General features: G+C 41.5%; 1 protein-coding gene across 2 annotated transcripts; it reads right to left on the bottom strand.

The window, feature by feature from the left end:
• On the bottom strand, positions 1-25,174 carry URB2 (URB2 ribosome biogenesis homolog). 2 transcript variants are annotated; one of them, XM_048486366.1, is made up of 10 exons: positions 25,105-25,174; positions 23,107-23,243; positions 21,855-22,031; positions 16,431-19,818; positions 14,750-14,910; positions 13,173-13,283; positions 11,775-12,017; positions 9,274-9,364; positions 6,793-6,932; positions 1-3,342 (listed from the first exon to the last, which is right to left on the bottom strand). In XM_048486366.1, exons 1-10 carry the CDS (start codon positions 25,154-25,156, stop codon positions 3,145-3,147), a joined length of 4,698 nt encoding a protein of 1,565 aa, XP_048342323.1. In that variant the 5' UTR covers positions 25,157-25,174; the 3' UTR covers positions 1-3,144. The 2 variants fall into 2 exon arrangements, with proteins under 2 accessions (XP_048342323.1, XP_048342334.1); XM_048486377.1 differs by lacking the exon at positions 25,105-25,174 and adding an exon at positions 24,978-25,094.
• Between the last annotated feature and the right edge of the window lie 44 nt (positions 25,175-25,218).

Raw genomic sequence — 25,218 nt, 5'->3', positions numbered from 1 at the left:
TCACCAGTAAACCTTGAAGTATATTAGAAACAAGCAGAGATAAAAGTTATTTCCGTACAATTGTAACATATTATACTGTGTTTAAAGTCTGGTCTACCCAGAATGAGTCATAAGAGATTTACATGCAGCAGCACAGACAGTACCACTTCACATTGTAGGTAGATTCTTCAATGCTGTTCCATTGAAAAACTCCCTGCAAGTAGAAAACTAACCCATCAGGGACAAATAGTCAGTCTCAGTCCTTCCTGTTGTGCTACTTTTCTACTTTGAGGGAATACTCAAAACATTGGGGAACAATAAAAACCATGATTCCCCATTTAAAGTATGAAGTCGTAGTACATTGAAAAACAGTATATATTTTTCTGTTTTTAATTTTTCTTGCATTTCCCAAGCCCATTAATACCTGCTACCCAAGGGCAGCAACCTCATGACTCAATCTTCTGATTTTATTGGTTGATTATTTTTATATTCATACCCCGCCCTACCCCCAAAGGGCTCAGGGCGACTTAAAGTGGCATATAACCTAAAATCATGCATAAAATTCATACAAAACCTATAAACAACCATCAATAAAAACAAATCATAAAACCATTTAAAACAATCCAGCTAAAAATCCCAGATGGCGAGACATATTTACATGCTGAAGGGATGATTTCAAGGCTAACGAAAGGTTAAAAAATGGGAAGAATATTTTCTAAAAAACAAGGGGCCTCTTGGTGGTGGTGGAAAGTGTCTTCAAGTTACAGCTGACTTATGGTGTCTTCAAGGCAAGAGACATTCAGAGGTGGTTTGCCATTTCTGGCCTCTATGTGGACTGAGAGAATTCTGAGAGAACCATGACTGATCCGAGGCACTGGGGTACCAAGGGGGTCTGAAGGGGAGCCAGAGCACCGGATATCACTTCCCATGGTCACGTGAGGAGTGCATTGCAGGGCCATACCCCCCCCCCACAACTGTGCCCCACTTTCCATGGAATTTGGAGAAGGGGGCCATAATAAAACTGAACTGGAGAAGGGGTGCAGTTGAACTCTGACCAGCAGTGTGCGGAGCTTGGTGGGAGGTGGAGCTTGGAGGACAGAGCCAACAATATAAAGATACAGTTGGGCAGGCCAGCTGCTCAGTTTGATCCTGGCTTTGGCGAGGATTGGGTCAAGCTTTAAACTGCAGGCTGAAAGACCTGGACAAGCTGAGGAAAGCATCAAAAGAGCTTGTGCCATTCCCTAGCTTCATGTAGCGTTCAGGTGGCTGCCCCCACTTTTGAGTTCCTTGTGAAGTTTGGGGGCAGAGCAAGCCCTACTGGCAAGCAATCAACTGCACCCCTGTCAAGAACTCCATATGGAGTTCAAGAGCAGGGCACAGTTGCCAGGGGGCAGCTGTGATGGAGTCAGCACCCAGAGTGAGCCCCAGGCACTTTTACACAGCTAAGCCCCTTTGGAGTGGGGAATCAAAGGTCAGAGTCCACCACTCTTAATGACTACACCACACTGGCTCTCAGGGGTCTCTTATCCCAGCATAATCAATCATGAAACTAATAGACAAGATATTATTTTTGCAATGCACAGACAAGTGCTACTGCAGCATTCTTGAAAGATGTTGTGACACATGAATGGCTCATGAGAACCTAGAGTTAAATAGCTAAACCATTTTGAAATTCCTTGTTTGGGCACATTGGTCGCTTATCCTCTAGAAACATCTGTTTTGATATTGACAAGGATTCAGAAGTAGGGAAACTAGGAGAAAGGATTTAATTCTACTGTTAGCAGAATCTTGGCTTCTAATTGTACTGATAGTGGCGGTCAAAGAAAGATTTGTTTCTCACTAGGCAACGGTCATGAGATCTCATAGGCAGCTTGGGGGCAGTTGGGGGAGGGGACGAGAGAGAGGGAAAGATGGATCCCTTTCTCCTTGCATTTCTTCTGCTCTTGTTCATACATTCTGCTCTCTCTTTCTCTCTGGTGCTTTCTCATATACCCTTTTCCAGTGCTTTCAAATGCCGGGCAAATATGGAAGGATGTATTTGCAAAGCTCTGCACCCCTTATCATCTTCCCAAGTTCTGATGTACTATTGCAAGTCTAACACTGGCAAAAATAATGAGTGTTGGACTATGTAACCACAGGTTAAATCATTGAGAGTTCATGAATTAGTCACAAGAGGGCAGAAGAAACTAAAGAAAAGCCAATATTTGGCAAATATTTCCCAAACCACCATATAAAATACAGGTTTGTAAAAAAGAAGGGTGGTGAAATCTAGTGGTTTAAGTGTTATCCTTGAACTGGGGAAGTCTTTTGTCCTTGAAGCCATGTCATTGGTCATCTAAGCTACTGTGAAGAAAAAGTGGGCTAACTTTATGCTATAGTATACTTGTAGGAAGCGCAAAATAAAAATGATTAAATTCATAATTCAGAGGGTGATTAACCACCCTGTTCCATACCCCCCCCCCCCCCCCCGCCCTCTATCAGCTGCCATTTAAAGCAAAGGACCACAAAAAACTCAACCACAACAAAACAGCCACCACAAACCTGTGCTGTGTATCTAACCTGGAAAGATTGGCTCTCAGAAGAAGATGGACACCTGGTCATGAGAAGGCACCTGCTACTCATCACAGACCAGTACTGAAGTGTATGTACACTTCAAAAACTTAAGACAATACTTCATGGGACTTAGTATTTCAATGTGTGCAAGGGACAAAGTTCACGATTTTTAAAAAGAATTATCAGCTTTTTAATGATCTGATCAGTTTGTCCACAAACAGTCTCTGCCCTGAATATAAAAAATAAAAAACCAACCTCTAGCAAAACTTTCTGTTACCTTGTTTAACATAAATGCTCACTTCCAGCAGTAATGTAAGAACTACACTGTCTCTTGAAAATTTTGGCATTAACTTTTACAAACAACTGTAACTGTACAAATATTTTAACATCCCTTTCTGAAGAGGGGATTAAGATTCTGCTATTGATCCTGCGTAACACATCATTTGCCAGAGTCATATAGGCACAGAGAAAGTTTCACATGTGCCCACTGAGATTAACATACTCTTGATTTTAACTCAAGTGCTATAAAGCAGTACAAAACCCGTTTACAATAGCATGTGCCTATTGCCTTGAAAGAGGGTCTTCCATGGTATTCTGAAATAGTAGGATTCATCATGCTGTATACTTTTCATCCCCCTGTTTTAGATTTTTGTGGTAATGAGTGTAGTCACTGTACAGTTCCTTCAAGACTTCCTTGACTCCCATTGGTAGAGATGCATTTAGGAACTTGATATCCCGTTCAATGCAAAGGTCAAGAATCTGATAAATTCCTTCAGTTAGATGTTTCTTTACAGCTGGGTGCAACGTTACCTAGAATAAATACAAAATGACTTATTAGAGCTGGTTACCACTTTAAAAACACATGTGATTAGTAAAAGCACAGTTATCTTAGTTTATTAGGCTATCTGTAGTAAAGCCAATAATTTGTTGTACAAAAATAATATCCCCGATCATTTTGTAGACAGACTGAAATTGTTGTGAATTTTTCAAGAAAGATATCCTAATGGAACAGCAGAACTAAATGGTCAATTCTAATATTTAGCAGCTTTTGGAAATCATCCTTCAAATTCTAAAGAGGGTACTGTATCAGAATATTTATCATTACACACCACAAAGTAATCAGAAGTCAGTTAGTTAATATCCATTTGTTATTATCATAGATCAGCCAAGATTGACACATAGAGATTCATCAGCACATCTATGTGCAATAAAACTTCAAACCCACATAACAGGCTGATTTCAGTGTGACCTAAAGTAAGAACATGTTGTCCCTCAAAACACAAGACATGCAAGTAGACAAAACACCAACTGAGCTTTCATAAAGTTTATGACTGCAGTAAAAATGCTACATGTACACACCCTTCTCTCTATACAAGCAAGATATACATTCATTATCTATTATCCTCTTAAACCTATGCTTAATGATCATCGAAGTACCAGGCAAAGTTAGAAGTAAAATCTTATCCACCTGGGCCCCAGCTGCTTCCTCCAGTCTTCCTCAAAAATGACACAACAAAACATCAGCCCCAGTAGCCTCTTCTTATGGGCCAAGGCTACCCTCTGGAGGAGACTGTGTTATTTTTGCCACAGCAATGTTCTTGCTCTGTGCCAAAAATCCAAATTAGCTTCAAGCTATCAGGCCTGTCATTCTAACTTCCTGGAATAACAGAAACTAATCTAGAGGCTGTCATTAAAATTCAAGCTTTACCCTCTTTTCCTCAGGCAAGTAATAAACTCCTTCCTGATGCAGGGAAATTTTGCTTGCTCTGACAACACAAATAATGCAGCAGCGCTGAAGAAGAGACAGCTGCCATCAAAAGAATAAAATGATCAACAAGTACCATCAAGGCTCTGAAATTTATTATCACTAAGAAAATAAACTTTATAGGCATCTTGTTTAATGGGACTGAGTGTGGCTTTTCCTCTTTACTGCTAAAAGAAGTAACTTGTGCTGTAGAAAACCCATTCTCTGCAACTGCAACAAGCTGTAATAACTGCCGCCCCCCCCCCCCCATTAGGGCAGTCCATCTGGCAAAACCGAGGGCCCTGGGCCTGATCCATCATGGCTCCCGCTCTAGGGAATGGCCTCCTTGAAGAGGCAGGAAGTCACCTCTCCATAGAGATCTTCAGCAGAGGCTGCAAGGGATGCTTGTTTGCAGGCACCACTCAAGGGGGAGAGGGAGGGAGAGATTCAAGGTTTACTATTGTATTCTGGTTTTAACTGGAAATCATTTTAGCTATTATTGCAAGCTGCCCTGAACCACAAGGAAAGGCAGGGAATAAGTGCTTTAATAAGTGCTTTAATCCAACACCCTACCCCAGTACTCTCTCATTGTCTGTCTGTCACCCCAACAAGGCTTCCTGCTGCTGCTCCCCTCTACTTCAACCCATCTTCCTCACCATCCAACTGTCCCTACACCACATCCTATCTTCCTCCATCCCATAACCCCAGCACATCTTAGCTTCCCCCACATGCTATATCCCACCTTCCTCCCCATGCCAACTGTGGCTGGGATCTTGGATCCTGGCCACAATGGTGACAGTTTTGGGGAGCTGCTGCAGGACCAGGAAGATATCTCAGTGACTGCCTATTGCTGCGGCCATGCCTGGAGTGGGTCCCAGCAACCACTGCTGCCATAAACCACCAGGGCTTCACTGCAGCTGCTGGAACCATCTTCAGTTTCAAAAACAGTAAAAGTGGGTTGTCAACACATGGACAGACAGTTTTTTTAAAACTGGGGAAATTTAACCTTCCTTTTTAGTTTTTTTAAATTTTTACTTAGAAACTAGATATATATTTTGTTCTGTGGTGCAAACTCGGGTGGGGAAGGAGGGCAAGAGCTCTGTCCTCATTCAATATTTTTATTTTGTTCTTTCTCCAAGAAGATCATGGAGGTATACATCATTCTCCCTCCTCTATTTTATCTTCATGCTAACCCTGTGAAGTGAGTTACACTGAGAGAGAATGCTTGTAATTGTATAACTATGACTTCAAACTCTTCTGCTTACCAATAAATCTCAGTCATTTAAAACTCTTTTCTTTATACCAACTCAGTTAATATAAGAATTCGTTTCAGAATTATCTTATTGTTACTGTTACTATTGTAGTGGGATCAGATTTTATAGCTACCAAGTAGAACAACAACTTCCAATATTTAATCAGTTCAAAATGTGAATGTCCCTACAGACTGCACAAACTGTAGCTTCTTTCTTCTGGAAAACTGGGATTGTAAACAAGAATATTGCTTAGAATCCTGGTTTGAGGGAAGAAACAAACTTTGATTTATCCAGGTATTTGCCTGCCTGCCTGCCTGCCTAGGCTGTAATAGACAGGAGTTCAAAAATTCCTAAACCAGGAACTCTTCAGGGAGAACAGAGGGAAGGTATGCATGAATGAGAACAAGCCCAGTTTGTTATTCTCACAAAACAACCTCTTTTAAGGTGGGAAGGGGTAGAGAATCAGTGGCAGAGCATCTGCTTGGCAATCCCTGGTATCTCCAGTTAAAGATCAGATAGCAGGTGATGTAAAGGATCTCTACATGAAACCCTGGTGAGCTGCTGTCAGAGTAGACAGTTCTGACTTTGATGGACCAATGGCCTCATTCAGCTTCACGTGTGGGTGTTTGTGAGATACGTGATGTCTGAACACAGACACTATATGAAATGCCAGCTGCAGAACAAAATCAGCAAACAGAAAATTCTGCAGAAGGCAAGTTAAAAACCAGACACTGTGCAAATTCTCCACCACTTTAAATGATGTTTTCAGATGCTTGATTCATTGACACATACGAATCAACCATGTAGAACCTTTCTGTCTATGGAAGAAGATTCTGTATAACAATCAGAGAGAGGCAAAGAAACTGGTTTTAGAAGGAAAAGAAAAAGTTCGAATTCCACAAGGAAAGATGAACAAATGAGACTAATGAATGATGAAAATCTACACAGGAAAAGTATTAGGAGTTTTGTTGACCCAGTACCAAACTCCCCCAAATTCCACATGTGGCAGCTGTATGTCCTGCATACTTACACTCTGATTATAAGTCCCGCTGCTTCCAAGCAGGCATAGTTAGCTTTGAAGTTGCTCCATTCTCTCCCCCCAGGTTAGGACAACATTTAACAGCCCAATGATCACAGAACTGGGCATCTCTGAGATGTGGCTGGTACAGGTGACCAATCCTACCATCTATATAATTGACACCAAATATATTTTAGGTTTTCTACTATTAAATATTTTCTTAGGAAAAAATAACTGTTAATTACCTTCTGCAGTTCAGTCACATACTGGCCCACAATGAAGGCAGAAAAAATAGTGAATTCTTCTGTTTTTGCAGCGATGTAACTATACATCCGTTCTACCAACTGGGCACATTTAAGTATAATTACCAATTCATCAGTGATCCCTTAGAAAAAGAAGGGTTTTTTTTAAAAAAATGAGATTCATACATATACAAACATGTTTTTGTTCTTGCAAAAACACACACACACACACACACACACACACACACACACACAAAGAAAACAGAATTATCCAACTGCAACACTACTTTGCAATGCTTGAATAACAATGGAAGTGGGAAAATGTAAATCCCAGAGATTTAAAAACAATTGTTCCATAAAAGAAATGAGTGGCCCTTTATATAAACTGCTGCATATCAGATTCAAAGACTGAGGCTGTGCTACCATAACACTTTGGTGATCTGTATAAGGCAAACTTCAGCTCCATTAATTACAAAGAGGAAAATATGAATGTCTTTTCGTATTTAATGATAAACTAACCACAATTGTAAGGAAACAGGAAATACATAATGAGCAGTAAGTCAGTGTATGGTAACTTGCAATCAAACCACATTCTGGGTAGAAAAAGAAAAACAGATTTTGGCTACTGCTGCTTGTGCATTATACAGTATAGGTAAATTAAAGTCACAAGGGTTCGTGGTACCCTCAGAGGACAGGGGAACATCGTACCTGGAATCCATGGGGTTTTGAAAGCACTAGTTCAGACACTGCTTCCTTGTATAGGCCATTTATTAGAAATTGGCTAGTCTAAGCACCTGAAGCCATTGCTCATTTCACTCACCACAGGGTTACAATTATAAGGGAGAAGAGCTACAATACTCTAACCTGCCTCTGCACCTGGGAACCTCTATTCTTCTCCCTCTGTTTGGTCTTCTTCTCCTCCTGGCTAACTTCCTTTTCCCTTTCTCCTGTTACCTCTCCCTCTAGCCACATCTTCCATATGCCTGGGTTCCTGAGCTAAAGCTCTATGCTCCTCTTCTCTGCGCTCTGTTTCTTAGCCGGCTCCTACTGTCCACAATTACACTTTTTCAAAAATCACCTGGGCCCTGAAAGCCACTGCTCCCTTACCCAGGCTCAGCTACTACATTCTCAGACTCCTGCCAGCAGTCAAAACTGCCCTCTTGCTGAGGCTACACTGGCTACATCCTCCTGCCCCTGATCCCACCTTGTCCCACTAAGGCAGTGATGGTGAACCTTTTCAAGACCGAGTGCCCAAATGGCAACCCAAGACCCACTTATTTATCGCAAAGTGCCAACACGGCAATTTAACCTGAATACTGAGGTTTTCATTTAGAAAAAAAGGTTGGCTCCAAGGCATGCATTACTCAGGAGTAAGCTTGGTGGTAGTTGGTGGCTTTGCTTTGAAGCAACCGTGCAACTCTTCCAATGGGTGAATCACGACCCAAGGAGGGTTTACTCAGAAGCAAGCCCCATTGCCAGAAACCGAGCTTACTCCCAGGTAAAGTAAGCTTTAGTTCTTTGCATGAAAATCAGTGGGGTTTAACAGCGCTTAACAGGGCTACCTACACTGCTTCCCCAAAGGGGAATGCTAATAATCGAGCCTGGCGGTCTAGGCCAGCCTAGATGTGTGAGGGTGGGTGGGGGGGACTCTGATTGGTTGTGCCCACAGAGAGGGCTCTGAGTGCCACCTCTGGCACCCGTGCCATAGGTTCGCCACCACTGCACTAAGGTGAGTCTTGCTACTGAGTACAGGGGTGGGGTCCTGCCCCCCCCCCCCCCCAGGCTGTTCACAGCAGGTCACATACAAATTTTTGCGGCAGTGCCTCTATATACCAATTTTCTCATCCCAGGGACAACGAGACACCGGCTCAGAACTGCTCTTGCCACTGAAGCAAATGGGGAACCTCTTGTGCACATGAGTTCCACTAGCATATCTGAGATCTTCTGTATGCATGCGCCAACTGGAAGGAACTAACAGCAAGCTGTAGCAACACTATACTGGTGTACCCAACTAGGGACACACTAATGAAGAGCATAGGCACAGGGGTGTGCCTGCCTGCATTAGGCTATCTTATGTTTTCAAACTCATAAAAATAGTGGAGCCATTCCAGAGACACAGCTCATCCCTCTCACACTTGTCCCTCTCATAATGACATTAGTAGGAGGGTATATACACGCTCCACCTGTAAGTCACACATAATGATTAATCTAAACTGGGGGTTCTGTGGGGGGCAGCTGGAAAGAACAAGCCTCGACATAAATATTTACATGTGTGTAGTCGGGAGGAAACGGATAGAGTGCTCCAACAGTTGGTCTTGGGTGGTTAAAATTGCCTCTTGCAGCTTTCCATTCAATTCAATAAGCCCCAACATGAATAAACAAATTAGAATCTGAAGTTCTATTGCATACAACCTGCCTCCATTATGCAAACATACATTACATGGGCTAGGGTTAAAAAAGGAGACAAAGCAATAAATCTCAGACCTCCATCTCCTTTCTGTTTTCCTTCGTGCATAACAAAAAGGACCAGCTTGTGGAAACTGCACAGGAAAGATGGAGCTGCTTTAAGCATCACCTGCAAAGCAATTCAATATGACACTGCTACATTTTAACAAGACTAGATAAAAGGAATTTAAAGTACATCTGATAAGAACCCCCAAATCCCAAATTCACAAGTTCAAAACATCTTTCAAAAATTCTCAGATTATTTTTCATTTACTTACCTATTTCCCCATAATTACTCATTTCATTTGCTCATTTTTCAAAAAACGCATAAAGCAGTCTACAATACAGCAGAACCAAATTTTAAATGCCAAAATCTAAACCCATATAAATAAGGTTGACTTCAAACCTCAGGCCTAAAGATAACACAATCAAACTGTTCAAAGATTTCCAGAATAAATATTTATCACTCTTATATCACTCTTCCAAAAGGCCTCCTCAAAAAGAAACAGGGACAGGACCCAAGTGAGTGCTAAGTCAAAGCAGTAGAAGGAAATGTAGGAAGTCTAGATTTTACGGACGCTTGTCCATAATAAAAGCCCTGCAAACATTAGAGACAATGGAACTGAGTCTAACACATGGCCTGCAAGCAGAAACAGCCCTCCCCAGGCTACAGAATACCAATCAAGCCTGGAAAACTCCATTTTCAGTTGTTATTTTCATCAACACACATCTGCATTGTGTTCTGTTTACCAAAAATGCTTTCACTGTAAAACCCAATAATGTATGAAAGTAGGTCATGGATGACAGGTATTGAGATTTTTTGGTTCTGCATTGTCAAGCAGCTGTAGATTGGCCAGATGCCTATTTGTTTGATCACACAGAAATACTTTCAGAAGAACCTAGAAACTAGGAATGTGCCATGGGAATAATGAGATTAACTGACACACATTAAGCCCTTTAGAAGTGACGATGACTTGAACTTTACACCAGCTGTGGGACACAGAATCAGCATTCTCAGAGTGAAAGCTTCGAAATGTCAGAAACCAGGGCAGGTGATCACTGAGTGGGATTTCAAGTGGTGTTTGGGGGAGGACAGGATTTCATTGCATGTGCAACCTTACCCCTCTGAATGACTAAAAGCAGAATGAATTATGTATCATGAACACGCAAAAAATCCTCAGTCTGCATGATTAGGAACAGAAAAACATGAGTGAATTAACATGCTGAAACATTTGTGTACTTTCTACTGACATTTTTACACAAGGCTGCTAGACATTTTCCACATTTTATTAGGAAAAGACAAGTGGGAAATCTTCCTATTCTGCTTTTCATTCTGGTTCTGGTTCTTCTTCAGCTTGATCATCTGGTCAGATTGCTATAATTATTCAAAATCTTGAAGTCTTGAACAATGATCTCATGAGACCATGAATGCCATTTTGGGTGCTGTAGCAACTTTCCTGATTGTCTCATAGGCAATGTCCATACTGCCATCTGATCCTTGGCCAAGAACACTTTATGGTATAGCAAAGCACCACGGCTCAGCATAAGTTAGGCTGTTAAGGAAGCCCAACATTGCTCCTGAAAGTCTCTCCAGACTCCAGCTGGTATTTCAGTTGCATCTGCAATATTGCTGATCTGTCATGCATCCTCTGTCATGCATCCCACATGGATGGACTATTGGGGGTGGGGGGTGGGTTCCAATTTGTAGGTTAAACAGGGAAAGTCACATTTTCTTCATATCTAACTCAGAACTGTACAATCACATTCCTCTTGCTTGCCTGGCCCCCACTGCATGGAATCAGTTATCATCATGACAGGCAGCACTTCAAAATTAGATACAACTGTCCACAATAAAGAGTGTAATTTTTCTGAAGCATAATGCACAACCCTAGTTTTAATGAAAATACAACATCAGAGATATTTTTCTTGCCCTGATGCAAAACTGTCTTTGCTAGTGCCCATGACATACGAAGCATGGGATCTAATTCTGAACTATAGTATATTAAAAAATGAAAAATCCTGCTACCTATTGATACTACAGCTACATTGTTGGGACCACTTCAGAACCCATAGACCTTAAACAGAATGAAAAGAGTGGCATTTATTTTGGACAGAATTTTACATCTGGTTCTGACAGCTGAGATCTTAGAAAGCAATGGAGTCCCCTCCTTTGAAGGTTTTTAAACTGTCATCTGTCAGAAGTGTTTTGATTGTGTGTTCCTGTATGGCGGGAGGTTTGACTGGATGTCCCTTGTGGTCTCTTCTTATTCTATGATTTAGATCTATCAGAAGTATTTTTTATTTTTTTTTAATGATATTGTGTGATTCTGTTGTATTTTGTAGTATTTTATTGTATTTTTTTTGGTTTGGATTTATATCCCCCCTTTCTCTCCTGCAGGAGACTCAAAGGGGCTTACAATCTCCTTGCCCTTCCCCCCTCACTGTAGAGAACTGTATTTTGTAAGCCACCTTAAATATGGACTACAGAAAGGCAAGATATAAATAATTTTAATAAATAAAATAAACTGTCCCTTTATTACCTTAGGGTGACACTGTAGTATAGAAAAAAGAACTTCATGAATTCCCAAGAAGATGCTGTAATAGTCCCCTGTTTTTAAATGGTCAAGAGGGATGGTGAGGAGAATGTTGAACACAAGAGTGACATGATGAGGGTTGGAGAGAATCCCTTCTGCTTGCCTCAGGAGGACTGCTGCTGACTCCAATATAAGTACAATAAGGGTTGGGATCCTCGCATGATCTTGAGAAGCCTCTTTAGTTTGCATCTAAATCAGGAGGAAGAGGCAAGGGAAAAGTATTATGTCTACAACATCAAACAATGAAAACAGGGTTACCAAAAACATGCGCTGCACAAATGCAGCAATGCCAGTCAATAATATCCAATACACGTCAGGCTAATTAATCTAGCAATCCTATGTTTAGTAAGACATCTCAGGTATGACTGTAAATGCTTATATACATTTCTATGTTAGGCTACACAAAGACAGACAAACAGAAAAAAGGCTAAACATCTTAAGGCCACACATCTATTACAGTGAAAGAGCATTTTTTCCAGCAAGACATGCACTATATTCTCTACCTGAGAAACTGCAACACTTCCAAGAAGTGACTGCCATTTCGAATGTGTTTGCAAGAATTTTCATGGGAAAATGCTAAATACTGTCTGTGATGTGGGAACTGATTTGGCTGACCATACTCTAGGGCTGCCAACTTTCAGGTAGCTGGCGATCTCTGGAGTTTACAACTGATCTCCAGGTGACAGAGATCAGTTCACTTGGAGAAAATGGCAGTTTTGGGATTATGGCCCACTGAAGAGTCCCCTCTCCCCAAATCCCACCCTCCTCAAGCCCCACCCCCGAATCTCCAGGTATTTCTCAACCCAGAACTGGCAACCCTACCGTACCCTCATATCGTTGGATGAATATTTTTCACTTTTATTTTTTGCCATTGGCGGTTAGGCACTCCTTTACTATGAAAACCCAGGGCAAGAATGTTTACCCAATCTGACTTTTAAACAAGAGCCAAAAAGCTGCAAGGCTACTCTTCCACACTGGAACCTGCTGATCGCTTTGATTTTTTAATCTCCTGAATGTCTGTGTGCTCTTTCGCTTTGCCACCCCAGTGATGGGTGCGTATCCAACTTCATTTAAATGACACGTTAAAGCACAGCACACAGCAACATGGCTACTTACTTCACGTGATAAAATAAATTACAAAATATTGGGTCTATGCGAGACAAATAAAAACAACAGAAAAGGTAGTGCTCTATGAGAATGGGTTATCCCAGTCACTGAAACTGTACCTGGGCATGTTGTGCATGTCATACCTGCATGAAGAACAAAAAGTGGCTGCCTCGCACTTCCTTTCAACAGCAAGGAAAAGCTTCAAATCACTATGGCCTAGATTGCAGGAATACTTACAACTAAAGCGGTGATTAACTGAGGACTTGAAAACCAGAAAGCTTTCTCTTTCTCTCCACTTAATGGGCAATCAAGTAGCAATTTAACTAGAGTGACAGCTGACAGCACTTGCTGAAGAAAACAACACAATACAGTAATTGAAAAAAGTTACTATTCACTTTCAACAGTAAAGAATGCATTATAAATTGGAAGGCTGTAGAAACAGATAATTTAGGTACATCATTAATTCTGACACTTATTTTAATGCAGGTATGGAATGAGAGAAGCTAATTGATCTACGTATTGGTAGACAAATAAGAACATGACACTCACTTCTAAGTAACCGTACCAAAGATGCAGCTGTGGGCCCTCCTGATTATCTTTTGGCTGAACTCCATTACCTTCGGGGGTTTTCTACCTCTACTAACGTGAAATTGTTCTTCAATATTTCCTATTGACTTCTGCTTTTCTCTCACCAAAGGCTCACATTTGGAGCAAAAAAGATCATGATTGGTCTATTCCTAAAACATTCACAAATGGCTGATCCAAAAACTGACTGAGCCAGATAAGATTATTTCATTTTCCTCCTCCAAAGATGGGAACTGGAAAGGGGAAAGATAGTGCAAGGTCTGTGTTAAAAGCTTTACTATATACACAGTGTTTGCAAATAGATAAGGAATTTCTTCATGACAGAATTCTTATCAGAAATAGAAATTCTTCCATACAACAGTGAGCACTTCCTTCTAAAGCCCTCCATCATGACAAAGAATCATTATATTAGGCTACTTTGTGTGATAACATTCTTTTCTAAACCTTTTAATGTCACATATCTTTTAAAAATTACGATCATCAGAAGAGATGTTCTCAACAAGGAGCAAGAGATAATCTATGAAATTACACTTATGATAATATTTGATTCATTATTCGTCTGATTTTTTTCAATTCCACCCAATCTCTGAACAATTTAGGTCCCTTAACCCATTTTATCCTCACAACCCTGTCAGGTGGGCTAGGCCAGGAGACAGTGCTTGGTCCAAGGTCACTTTGTCTGATCCTATAATTTAAAGCAAACAAAACAGGAATGCACAGAACTGGCAGACCTCCTTTTGCCATATCAGCCCATATTCCAAAGATCCTGAACTGGAAGATCTTAGGAAGCAAAGGGCCATGTTTTTGGTCTTCTTATGTTGGTACCACAGTGCCAGGATATGGCACAGAGTATCCAGTTAAACAGGACACTTGGATACACCATGAGTCAATTCCCCACTTGGAAAATTAGGAGAAAAGCCATGACCCTAGTGGATAGAACACATGCTTTGCAAGTAAAAGGCTCCAGGATTAACCCCCAACATCTCCATCCCAAAAAATGACCTCAGGTAGCATGGCTACAATTGCTCAAAACTACACATTCTGATGTCTCCTTCCAAGTGCTTGAAAAAGTCTGAAATAAAACTGGGGTGTAAGGTAGACCGTCACAGATTCACACGGATTCTCCAAAAACTTATATCTCAAAAATCTATTTGGTTTCTAAGGAGCTACTAGACTCAAATGTAGATCTTCCACTGATTCACATAGGTTATGAATCTTAAAAATCTTACATCAGTGTTTTGTTTCCAAGCATTGCAAATGTCCAGTCCCTCAAGCACTAGCCTCAACATGAAACAGAAGTTGTCATCAGTGCAATGCTTCACCAGCTGGGCAATCAACTCTGCCAGCTGCATTTCTATGCTTTGAATCACCTGAAGTGTGATTCCAGGACCTGCAACGGATCAAGAGAAAGCCATCAACAGAGTAGTTTATGACCCTGGAACACTGCTAGTTGCTCCTACATTTTAAGAATCATACAAAAACAGATCTGCAGGCACAGGACATCTCTCCCTGCTTCTCATCACCAACAATACAGAAAGGCCCCCATAGCAGTAATCAAGAATTTTCTGTATTTCATCATACATGCAAGCTTTCTCCACACAGGATAACAACCAACATATCTTTTTGTTTCCCAAAGGTCTAACCTTGAGGAGGAGAATGGAAAGACCAGTTTCTCTTGCAACAGAAACTGTGTACAGAAATCTTTCACAGTTCCTTCCATGATCATTTCCCTTGATTGATATGACAGAAACCTTGCCCAATTAAGTAAGGATAGGGCAGGCAGTACCATTCACTGCAAACAAGAGAAACCCTGGCCTGTCCTCCCTCCTTAATGCTACCATGGTAGCAAATGAAAACTACCTAGACCTGCTGCTATGTCCTTGCAGCATCCTGTGGCTTAGCCCAACTTGCACCAGTTCTGGGAAGGGTGGGAGGGAAACAGGAAAGAAAATTCTAATTGCTCATGTCTTCTCACAGAAAAGCAAGAAGCAACACAGTGAGGTTTCTTAGCAACCAAATGGTGTCTCCTGAACTCAGCTGCCTACAAGGCCAAACTGCAGTTATCCAAGCACTGCCTGAGGGTCCAAGGGTTGAGACTCACTGACCACATTTTAAAAAAACGGGAATCCCCTCTAGTTCCAAAGCTGACGATTCTACTGAAATTTCTCAAACTGCACATCAGGCATGAATATGGCAAACCAGGCCCATTTGTTTAAATTGTTTTGAGTTAAACAATTTGTTTGTACTTTTTTTGATATAATGAATTTAATCTGCTGAATTCTGCCCTGGTTCTATTACGGGGGAGGGCTGCACCTCATTAGTGAGGGCAGACATGTATATGGAGACACATGACTTCGGTACCAAAGAGGGATACTAGAAGACAAGCTGTGAAGAAGCATCACGCCTTGTCTGATGAAGAATGTTCTGCGTTTCCTCTAGTTTTTAAACTATCAAGTAGTAGACAATCTGAATTTCCTCTAGTTTTTAACTATTTAGCAGTAACCAGATATGCTTTTGAATTCTGCCCACAATTACAAGGAATAGAAACTTGTTTTTAAGGTTATAAAAAACTATTTGTAAATCTGAGAATTTTCAGATGTTACTGACAACTCCAGACTCTTGTTATTAGTGGCCAAACCCAAGGGGTATGTGTGTGTGGCTGTATCAGAATGGTTCCGGGGGGGGGGGGGGTGTATCCCTGGACTGATGAGCCTGCTGCATTGTGGAGTAGCTGAGAGGGCTTATCAGGCTCACCAAGTCAGATCAAGAGCAAGGGGAAGGGGATTGCCTCAACTGGCTCGTGGGCTCCCTCAAGGGGTCGGATGCTTGACACCCCTGCCTTAAACAGTTTCAATCTGCTACTGTGCCTCCACATTTAACACAGGGAAAAGGAGGAGAATGATGGCCTACCCGAAAGTAGTTTTCTTATGGAACAGAATACAGCAACAGAAGTTTCTTGTGCAGGAAGCAACTCAGGCATGGAACAGAAGACAGCTAAGAAATGCAATGCAGAGCGAAGGAATTGAACACTGCCACTGGCTAAATTCAGTTCTCTCAATATCTGAGTATAAAATCTTTGGTACAAATCACTGTGAGAAAGCTGCTGGTGCCTGCTTGATTCTTTATGCCTCTTGTGCTCGTCCTCCCCAGCAACAAGGCAGACTGGATGGGTACAAGATGAATCTGCTTTCAGAAGGGTTGTAACACATGGAATAAATGCTAAAGGCAATGGCTGGCCTTTGGCATTATTTCGAAGGAAAAGTTGGATGGTTGCTCCTGTCTGAAACACAGCCTGCTTAAGCAGAACGAGCACCATGTCTGAAGTCTTCCAGTTTCCGCTGTGTTTCTGGTCGTGCAAAGTCAGAACATGACACTGTGCACTGAGCGCCACGAGCAGAAGCTGGTCAGCGGCTGGGTTCCACAGCTTCCGGAGTTCACTGCTGGCTGCCAGTGGCTGGCAAGTTGTTAAAAACAATGTGAACTTTTCCATGTTCAGTTTCACACTCAGCCGCCTTTCAAGTACTATCTGAAGATAGTGTTCCAAGAAGACTTGGATCCCTTGAAGGAATTCCTCCCAAGGAGCAGCTGACAAAACACCAACGAAAGTCTTGCAGACCACAAACATAGAGGTGAGGACAGCCTCAAGAGCATCACTGGCGTGCAACACCTTAAAGGAGGAGCCAGCATTTCTGCCAGTTTGTAGATGAGCTAAGAGGTGGAAGCACCTTGCCAGGAACTTCAAAGGCAAAGCTTCACTACAAGCAACATTACTTCTGGTATTGACAGTCAAAGATAAAAGTGAAAGGAACAGCCAGGTATGGTCAGTGGGAAAGAGGCTGTCCAGATTCAATACTGAAATGATCTCTACCAAATCCAAAAGCCTTTTGATATGCTCTTCTTCTAAGATAACAAAAGATCTCTCCTTCACTAACAACAGTATATTTTGAGACACTGTCTCCATTACTGTCCAGTACATCGATGCTTCATCTTCAGACCTCTCTCTGGCAACACGGGAGGAAAAATCAGCTTCGTACCGTGGAATACCTTCTGCAGATAGCTGCTGAAGAGGCTGATTGGCAGCATTCTGAACTGTAGGGTACAGCACCCTGGCACAACGCTGAACTATGCAGCTGATGAAAGAGGCATGAAGCATCCTCATCTCTGGAAGAAGTGGGCTGTTCAGGAAATCTCTAGACACCTTTTCAACCAAGATTAAAGGACCATCAGCATCAGAGGAAGCTGTTTGCATTGGGTTCACCAGCAGTATCTCCAGAAGCACATCTGCAACATAGAGTGTATCACTGACAGAAAGAAAGGGACTCAACACTGGAAGATTTGAAATGACAAGGTGCCAGTGAGCAGTTGGGTAAGTGGAGCTATTTATGGCACCTACATTGCCGTCCCATGGTTCAGGCTCAATTTCAGTCATGCAAGACTTTCCAGAATGAAGGATAAAAGCTGCAGCATGCTGCATAGTCTGATATGATACCTCCGTCTGACAGCTGGAGCCCATCAACATTCTCTGCATTTTCTGAAGCATCAGCCATTCTATACAATATCTACTCCCTGAGAAGGAACAACTGAGAAGTTTAGTTATTTTCTCCCAACACTGTGCATCAAAACCAGGAAGAACAGTTGAGAAGTCTGGAAAATCTATAGCTGAATCAACAACAGCAAGAGCTGCTTTGCCTAGAAGGGAAACATACTTGCTGCAATTTAAACCAAACAAAGTATCAGTTGCTACCCAGGTGCAAGAAAGCAGGAGAACAGAGTCCCCAATTTTCTCAACCCAATGCTCCAGCTTTGTATCGTCTGCCTGATAGTCCTTCAGCAGATCCAACAAAGCTTGGATCATCCCGCTCTGCATGGTCTCCAGAAGATTCTGAGCCCGACGGACCACATGCAATGGAGTGGAGTCATCTAAGCTCCTCATATTGAACAAAACACAATGCAGCAATGAACTCATGGACTTCAGCTTCAAAGCCATGTCTGAGTCCCCTTTAACATCAGGAATAATGGAAGTCTGACATTTCTCCAGTATCAGGTGCAAAATGTCCAGTATCTGATTGGGCGGCAGTTCTAGAAGGTACTCACAGAGCTTGGTCCTGATGCCAGCAGGCAGAAGCGGGAGCCTTAATTCTTCTGCAGCAGGGCGGCAGATGATAGACAAGACCACTTGAATGAGTTTCTGGAATTGCCGCAGCTTGGTATAAGTCTGAAAGAGAGAACTAACAAGAGCCTCCTGAGCCTTTTTTGTACGTGGCTCAGAAACCTCGGCATCGATCCAAGCCGAAGCCACCAAGTCATCTAAATCAGGCTCCACAATCAAGTGATTTAGTGAGATCAAGGCCTTGAAGCACCTAAACCAAGCAGGGATGGTGGCCTGCGGGTGATTCACCAGTGTCTGTGCCACCTGACGATAGAAGTGAAACTGGACCTCCTTGTGTCGAATTCTGTCAGCAGCAACATTATAGATACTGCTGCTCAGCACTGAGTTCAGAAGCTGCTCCACTGCAAGGAGCTCTGGACCCCATTCAGATGGGGAAAGCTGGTCAGTCCAAAGAACCCCCTGCAGGCGAGAAATTTTTAGGCAGCCAAAAAGTTTGGTGAGCATGTGAAAACAAACTAAGTGGTCTTCAGCCCTACTGTAAGACTCCAGAAAGAGTTTAAAGAGAAGAGGCACTGAACTTGCTACTGTTTTCCCATGAAGAGCTGGTTGACAAAAGCTAGTGTCCCCAACCACCATCTGGATGGTACTAGCTGAAAGCAGGCGAGTTTTCAGAGTTCCTTTCTTTATGTTGTGGGATTCCTTCTCTGGCAGCAGTTCTTCTCTGTAAGACAGCAAGAGTTCTGTTTGGAAAATGCCGGCTTTCACCAAAGCCTCTATGCCATTCCGGATGTCCCTGTTCAGGTGCTGACATCCATGGCCATCCTCTGTCAGTCTCCACACCCTGGTTGTCAATAAATGTCTCAACAGCAGGCATGGCTGAAGCAAAAATTTGGTCACCTGTCCAAATACACGATTTGCATTGGCTTGCTGCCTCTGAGTCAGAAGGTACTGCCCAAGGGTCAATTTGAGGACTTCAAACAACTGGAAGGACACAGCATCTTCTGAGGACAACTGCCAACATGCTAACCAGGTCAGCTGACTTAGAAGATCCACCAGCAGTTCAGATTTTGAGGTATAAACTACGGTGAGGGGAGAAATTGAAAGGATAGACCTACAACAATTCAGTACTGTACCAACATCCGTCAAGGACTTTTGAGTGTAAGAAACAGAAAGCCTTTTGTTTATAACCTGGGGATTAAAACAAAAAACAAATAATTATTAATGGTCAACATTCCACACAAGAATTAAGCTCAAAAGGTCAGTTTTCTTTGCTTGCTATCTGGCATTACTTATGCACATATACTGTGACTGATTTATGCTAATCCATCCAGTATGAGGTTTCTCCCTGCCCGCCCGCCCGCCGTGTCCTGTTCAATTACTAAATATCAGTATTCAACTCATCCACTGAGGCTCTTTGCAAATTCAACTGTTCTTATGAGTGAAGGCCCAAAAACAAGCCAGCAGAGAATCCCCTACAGATGGTTGTGTGGAAATTTAGCCTTTCTGGTAAGACACCAATTACAAAGAAAACTGTATAGTGCTTGGAGAGACTGAAATATACAGGAAAGAGTGTGGTTCCTAAAAGTAACACAGATTAATGCATTAACACAATATACATGACCTCACATAGTTTTACAACATTCTTTACTCCTTCATTTAGTGTGTATATAATAGCAGATTGTAGCCACTGAGGAAGGCCTTCATGGTCAAAACATGTTTGGTCCATTTATATTGTGTAACTGGATTAATCTGTGATACTTACAGGAACCATAACAGGTGTAAAGTGCACTGCACAGTTAGTGACACATGGCCTACAAGCCTGCTTTGCTTTTAATGCAATTTTTGGTGCACTGCTAGATTAAAGATATATTTTGTTTAATTCCAGTCTATTGCTAAGCAAACATGCATAGGATCAGACTATGGGTAGCTGGGCCTATTTAACCCATAATCTTGAGATGGCATCTAACTTAAACATTTTAAATATATTTTACTACACTTGTTTCTCATTCACAGATAATATATACTTTTCAGAGGAAGAAAAACAAATAAAATTCAATTCTAATAGCCATAGGAGGCTTCCATGCAGTCAAAAAAAAAAAAAACCATTGTAACATGTCCAGCCAGATTAGAATATAGGTTTCTGCAACACTTTTGGTTTACAGAAAAATCTGAAATATGTTTTTAAAAATGGAGGGAGAAAAACCTGAAGTAAACAAATTTCTGCACATGCTCATGAAAGCTGGTGTGGCGAAGTGGTTACAGTGTCAGACAGGGACCTGGGACAACTGGGTATACTGGATGTGTCACCATGCTAATATCTTACAGATCTAATTATTTATATGCACATGTGTACTGCTATAAACCTGATATATGTAAACTTAATTGTGTGGACATCTAAAATATCATAATGGAACACGGCCGACAGATGTCAGCACTAACAGACGTTGAAATCAGCAGAGAAATACAATAAAATGACTCTTGAAGAGACGGGGCAGAGGGCCTGTGGGATAGAATCATAAATTAAAAAGCTGGAACAAGCATAAAGACCATTCTGTCCAAACCCCTACACCATGCCAGATGACCTAAAGAATCCCTGACAAATAATCCTCCAATCTCTGCTAAAACACCTTAAAGAAATGAGAACCTACAGCATTCCTTGGCAAATGAATTCCATCACTATACTCTCCTTATTGTTCAAAAGTTTTTTAACATCACATCTATGTTTTCCCACCTGTTATTTAAACCCATTATTAAGGGTCCTGTACTCCACTATCAACTGAAACAGTGCCCTACCTTCCTCTAAGTGACAACTCTTCAAATAGTTTAAAAAGTAATTAGATTTGCCCTCAACCTTTTTTTCCAGGCTGAATATTCCCAACTTATAGAGTTTCTTCATAAAACTTAGTCTCTAAACCCCTAATCATCCTTGTCACTCTCCTCTGAGGCTCTGACCTGGTCTATAAAAAGACCTTTAAAACTGGACACAGCACTCCAAATGGGGTCTAACCAGTGCAGTATAGAGTGGTACTATCAAATCTCATGAACTAGACCCTATGCGTTTGTTGATATATAGCCAAAGATAAAATCTGCATTCTTTGTTGCTGTGTTACACTGGCTGCTCATACACAATTTTCAAAGAGGGTGAATGAGCCCAGCATGGGCCATGGTCTACCTAGTGTGGAACAAAGTCATACAATCCTATAAGCATGTAAGCATTAAATTACCTGTGCAATTGAAAAACGTAGGGTGATTGTTTTTCCCTCCTTGAGAAGACACTGCAGTTTTTTGCTATGAAGAATGTTGTCCAGGTATGTCCAAAGCTTCTCAATAATTTCATCTGACAATTCAAGTTTCTTGTTGTAACAAGAAACCAGTGTATGACTCACCCAATCCAGTAAGACCTATGTTCCAAAAAAAAAAAGGTGGCATTTTAAACTTTAGAGTTAAGGAGGGGAAGAGACATGGTGTAAAACCAAGGTTTAATTAAACCATAGTTATACTCAGTGTTGGGATTCAATAATTTAACAACTGGTTCCGGTGATGGGATTCAAATAATTTAACAACTGGTTGTTTAAAAGCTCCATTTTAACAATCAGTTCTGCCGAAGTGGTATGGACCTGCTGAATCTCACCACTGGTTATACTGACTGAAGACCAGACCCCTAACTATGATTAGAGTATTGTTCTCTGGTTCAATGCCCAGGCAACAGAGAAGGAAATGAAACTAGCATATGCCAAGGCAAACCAGGTTTTGAGTGATTCTTTTCAAGCCGCATCCTTTCACAAACTAACCACATCTCAACAGCGTCAAATAAAAAAATAAAAACAGGTCTGAAATATATGAAATAGCTGTATATGATACAGCTGTATTGATAAAGTTCAACAGGTCTGGCCCTGCAGGTTTCCTGGATGGGACTGTTCAAGAATCACAGATATGTACAGAAGTTAAAAATGCTGGGACTAGATCTGAGAAATCCTGATTCAAACCCAATGTGCGATGTAGATCACTGGATGACTTTGAGTAAGTGTGTTGGGGTGAGCCTGCATAAGACCTTGTGCAGATGGGACTCCAAGTGTAGAATAATAAATCAGTACACTGGAATAAGACAGCAAGAGTTGCAGCCTCATTACAATGACCTCTTATCATTTCCAATTGTAAATTATCCAGATATGCCTCAGTAAAGGCCTTTGTACACTCAAAATTTGATGAATCAGTAAAATAGGCCAGGAAGGTTAAATGAAGGAGGGATACTATTTACAAAGAAAGGCAGTTCTCAGAGAACCTAATAATCCAGTATTTATTTGGACATTTATATACAACAATCTTTGTTTTATTGAATGCTTAGTGGCAAATAAACCAGGCCTCCTTGACAGCCTGAAGAAATTCCTTGGGATTAAACATATTAAAGGACTCATTCATTATGCCACAACAACATTTTGGGAAAACACTGCTACAAAATTTAGGGGAATACATTACTTGTTCTTTATTTGGAAGAAAACATTGATGAGAAATCCAAGCAAACTGAGCCAACTTGAGTTTGTCCTCCCAAGATGTCTTTGAGCTTTTCAGCTTCAGGTGAATGCCAGAGTAAATCGCAGCCATGGAGATACTACCTGAAATGTCAAACATATTTAAAAAAATGTTCAGTTGTTGTATTATTTGTGCTACAAATCCAGTTTCTTGCCACAAAAAAGCTCTTTTCAAGGCAATTCGGTATATTCTATTTGTCCCTGTGCTATCAACAGATAATTTGTCCATCCATGAAATGAGGGTAATGATACTGGTGTACTTCACAAGATTGTAAAGACTACCGAGATAATATGTTTAAGTATTCCATACTCTTAACATGCACTATATAAATATCAATTATCTTCACTGTCATAAACTAGAGAGTAATAAGAGAAGATTCAACTGAGAAAAAAGGAAGAGGAAAATAATAATAAGAATAAGAATAAGAATAAGAATACCATATTAGAACCTTGAGCTTCTAAGTACTTCAACAAAAGGATGTTTTGTGGCCTTTGTTCTTTTCTATTTATTTAGTAGAACATTTCTGAAGCTGAAGTCCAAGGACCACTGTGGGGGCTGTGTAGAACAAAGCATGAATCCTGCTCATACCAAACTGGCCAATGCGAAAATTAAGCCTTCTCAGTTATCTAGGAATAGGGGCATAGATGCTCTACTGCAGGAACTTTTCCCTCTTTCAAAAGATGAGAGCTCAGACCCCACAGTCACCACACAGCACTAGGCTGAAAATGCACTGATTAGTTGCTAGGAATCTGAGAGCTGAGCCATAGGAACTCTAATTAATTGAATGGCTCCAAGGAGATACAGCCCTAATACAATCATAGCTAGGTATAAAACTGAACTGTATTTCGTCATTGTGATAGAAATTCTACTTTGCATCCACAAACATTAACAGCCAATTGCTATTTTCAGCTGAATATCAGCAAGTAATGTTTTATGCAGTACTGTTTCTTAAATTTCTGTGTGAATTCTGAAAGTTCTTCCAGGTCACTTCCCAAATCTGTTCCCCCAGCCTCTGACTTTTAAGTTTTTAATCAATAAGCAAGTTTATTTCTGCACGTAGCACAAAGTCCCTTACAACCAAGGGATGCTGTGAGATCAATTCTAAATTGAGCCAGGGCCTTTTGCATCATGGCCCTTCAAAATCAGTCAGCCTCTGAAGCCACGTACAAACAATAGAGCCTTTTTTCTCTTAAGCTTGCTGTCAAAGTGTGGAAGGTAAGGAATTTACTGTTTCGTTCTGATGACATGTCAGAGCCTGCATAATGTGTACACTGCTTGCTGCACATGCTCTGAAAAGGAACTAAACAGTGAAAACTGGTGAGGAAAGTGAAAAAAAGGGGGGGGGGGAAGACTGAAATGCTGTTAATAGTCAAAATAGAAGAGGGGTCCTCGACTTCCTGAAGTCTGAGTTTAACCCATAGCAAAGACCATGGTAACTTAATGGCAGACCAGTACAGTTTTATAAGGACACTGTATTGACTCCTTCCTCTCTTTCTTCTGCTCCTAGCAACCCACATCACACTATTTTTATAGAAGCCCAAACCCCCAATCGTCAACACTGTCGAAATAAAGTATTTTTCTTGCACCCCCTAAAACACATTTCTCCGCTAGAATGTATGTCTCTTTATAGAACATGTCATCGCATAATTTAGATTAGAATTAAGCCAGAACCACTTCCATGGAGACCCTTCCCAAGTCATAACTGCGAGTGACTCCCTCGTTATCTTCTCCCCATTATTAGAGCATGCATTTCTAATTCGTAACTCCAACTCAGCCAAAAGAGTAGCAACCCCCCCTCCCCCCCCCCCCGAACTCACAGCAGAGGCGCCCCTTCCTCTCATTCGCAATTCCACGCTTCCAGCTCTCTAGTCCCACCCCCTTGCCCGGTCCCTCCGCGCACGTGCGTCTTCTTCCGGCACATCCTCACTCTCTCCTCTCCCTAACCTTTAGCCGCATCAACGAGTTGAAGGAGGGAGAGCAACGATTGGGCAGACATTGCTAGCCGAACGCCGAATTGAGAGTTTTCCCATTGGTCGGTGACCTGCGTCTGCGCGACAG

Source organism: Sphaerodactylus townsendi, linkage group LG01 (assembly GCF_021028975.2).
Source record: "Sphaerodactylus townsendi isolate TG3544 linkage group LG01, MPM_Stown_v2.3, whole genome shotgun sequence".
In the NCBI taxonomy this organism is placed as follows: Eukaryota; Metazoa; Chordata; class Lepidosauria; order Squamata; family Sphaerodactylidae; genus Sphaerodactylus; species Sphaerodactylus townsendi.
The sequence above is the reverse complement of the archived record's forward strand: the minus strand, read 5'-3'. Positions and strand labels throughout refer to the sequence as shown.

Bases quoted from the DNA above. Each gene is read 5' to 3' on its own strand.
- URB2 (XM_048486366.1), bottom strand. From the start codon at position 25,156: ATGTCTGCCCAATCGTTGCTCTCCCTCCTTCAACTCGTTGATGCGGCT. The intron at 23,244-25,104 runs GTTAGGGAGAGG...TTGACATTTCAG, and splicing joins ACTCGTTGATGCGGCTAAAG to GTAGTATCTCCATGGCTGCG. The intron at 19,819-21,854 runs GTAATTTAATGC...TTTAATCCCCAG, and splicing joins TACGTTTTTCAATTGCACAG to GTTATAAACAAAAGGCTTTC.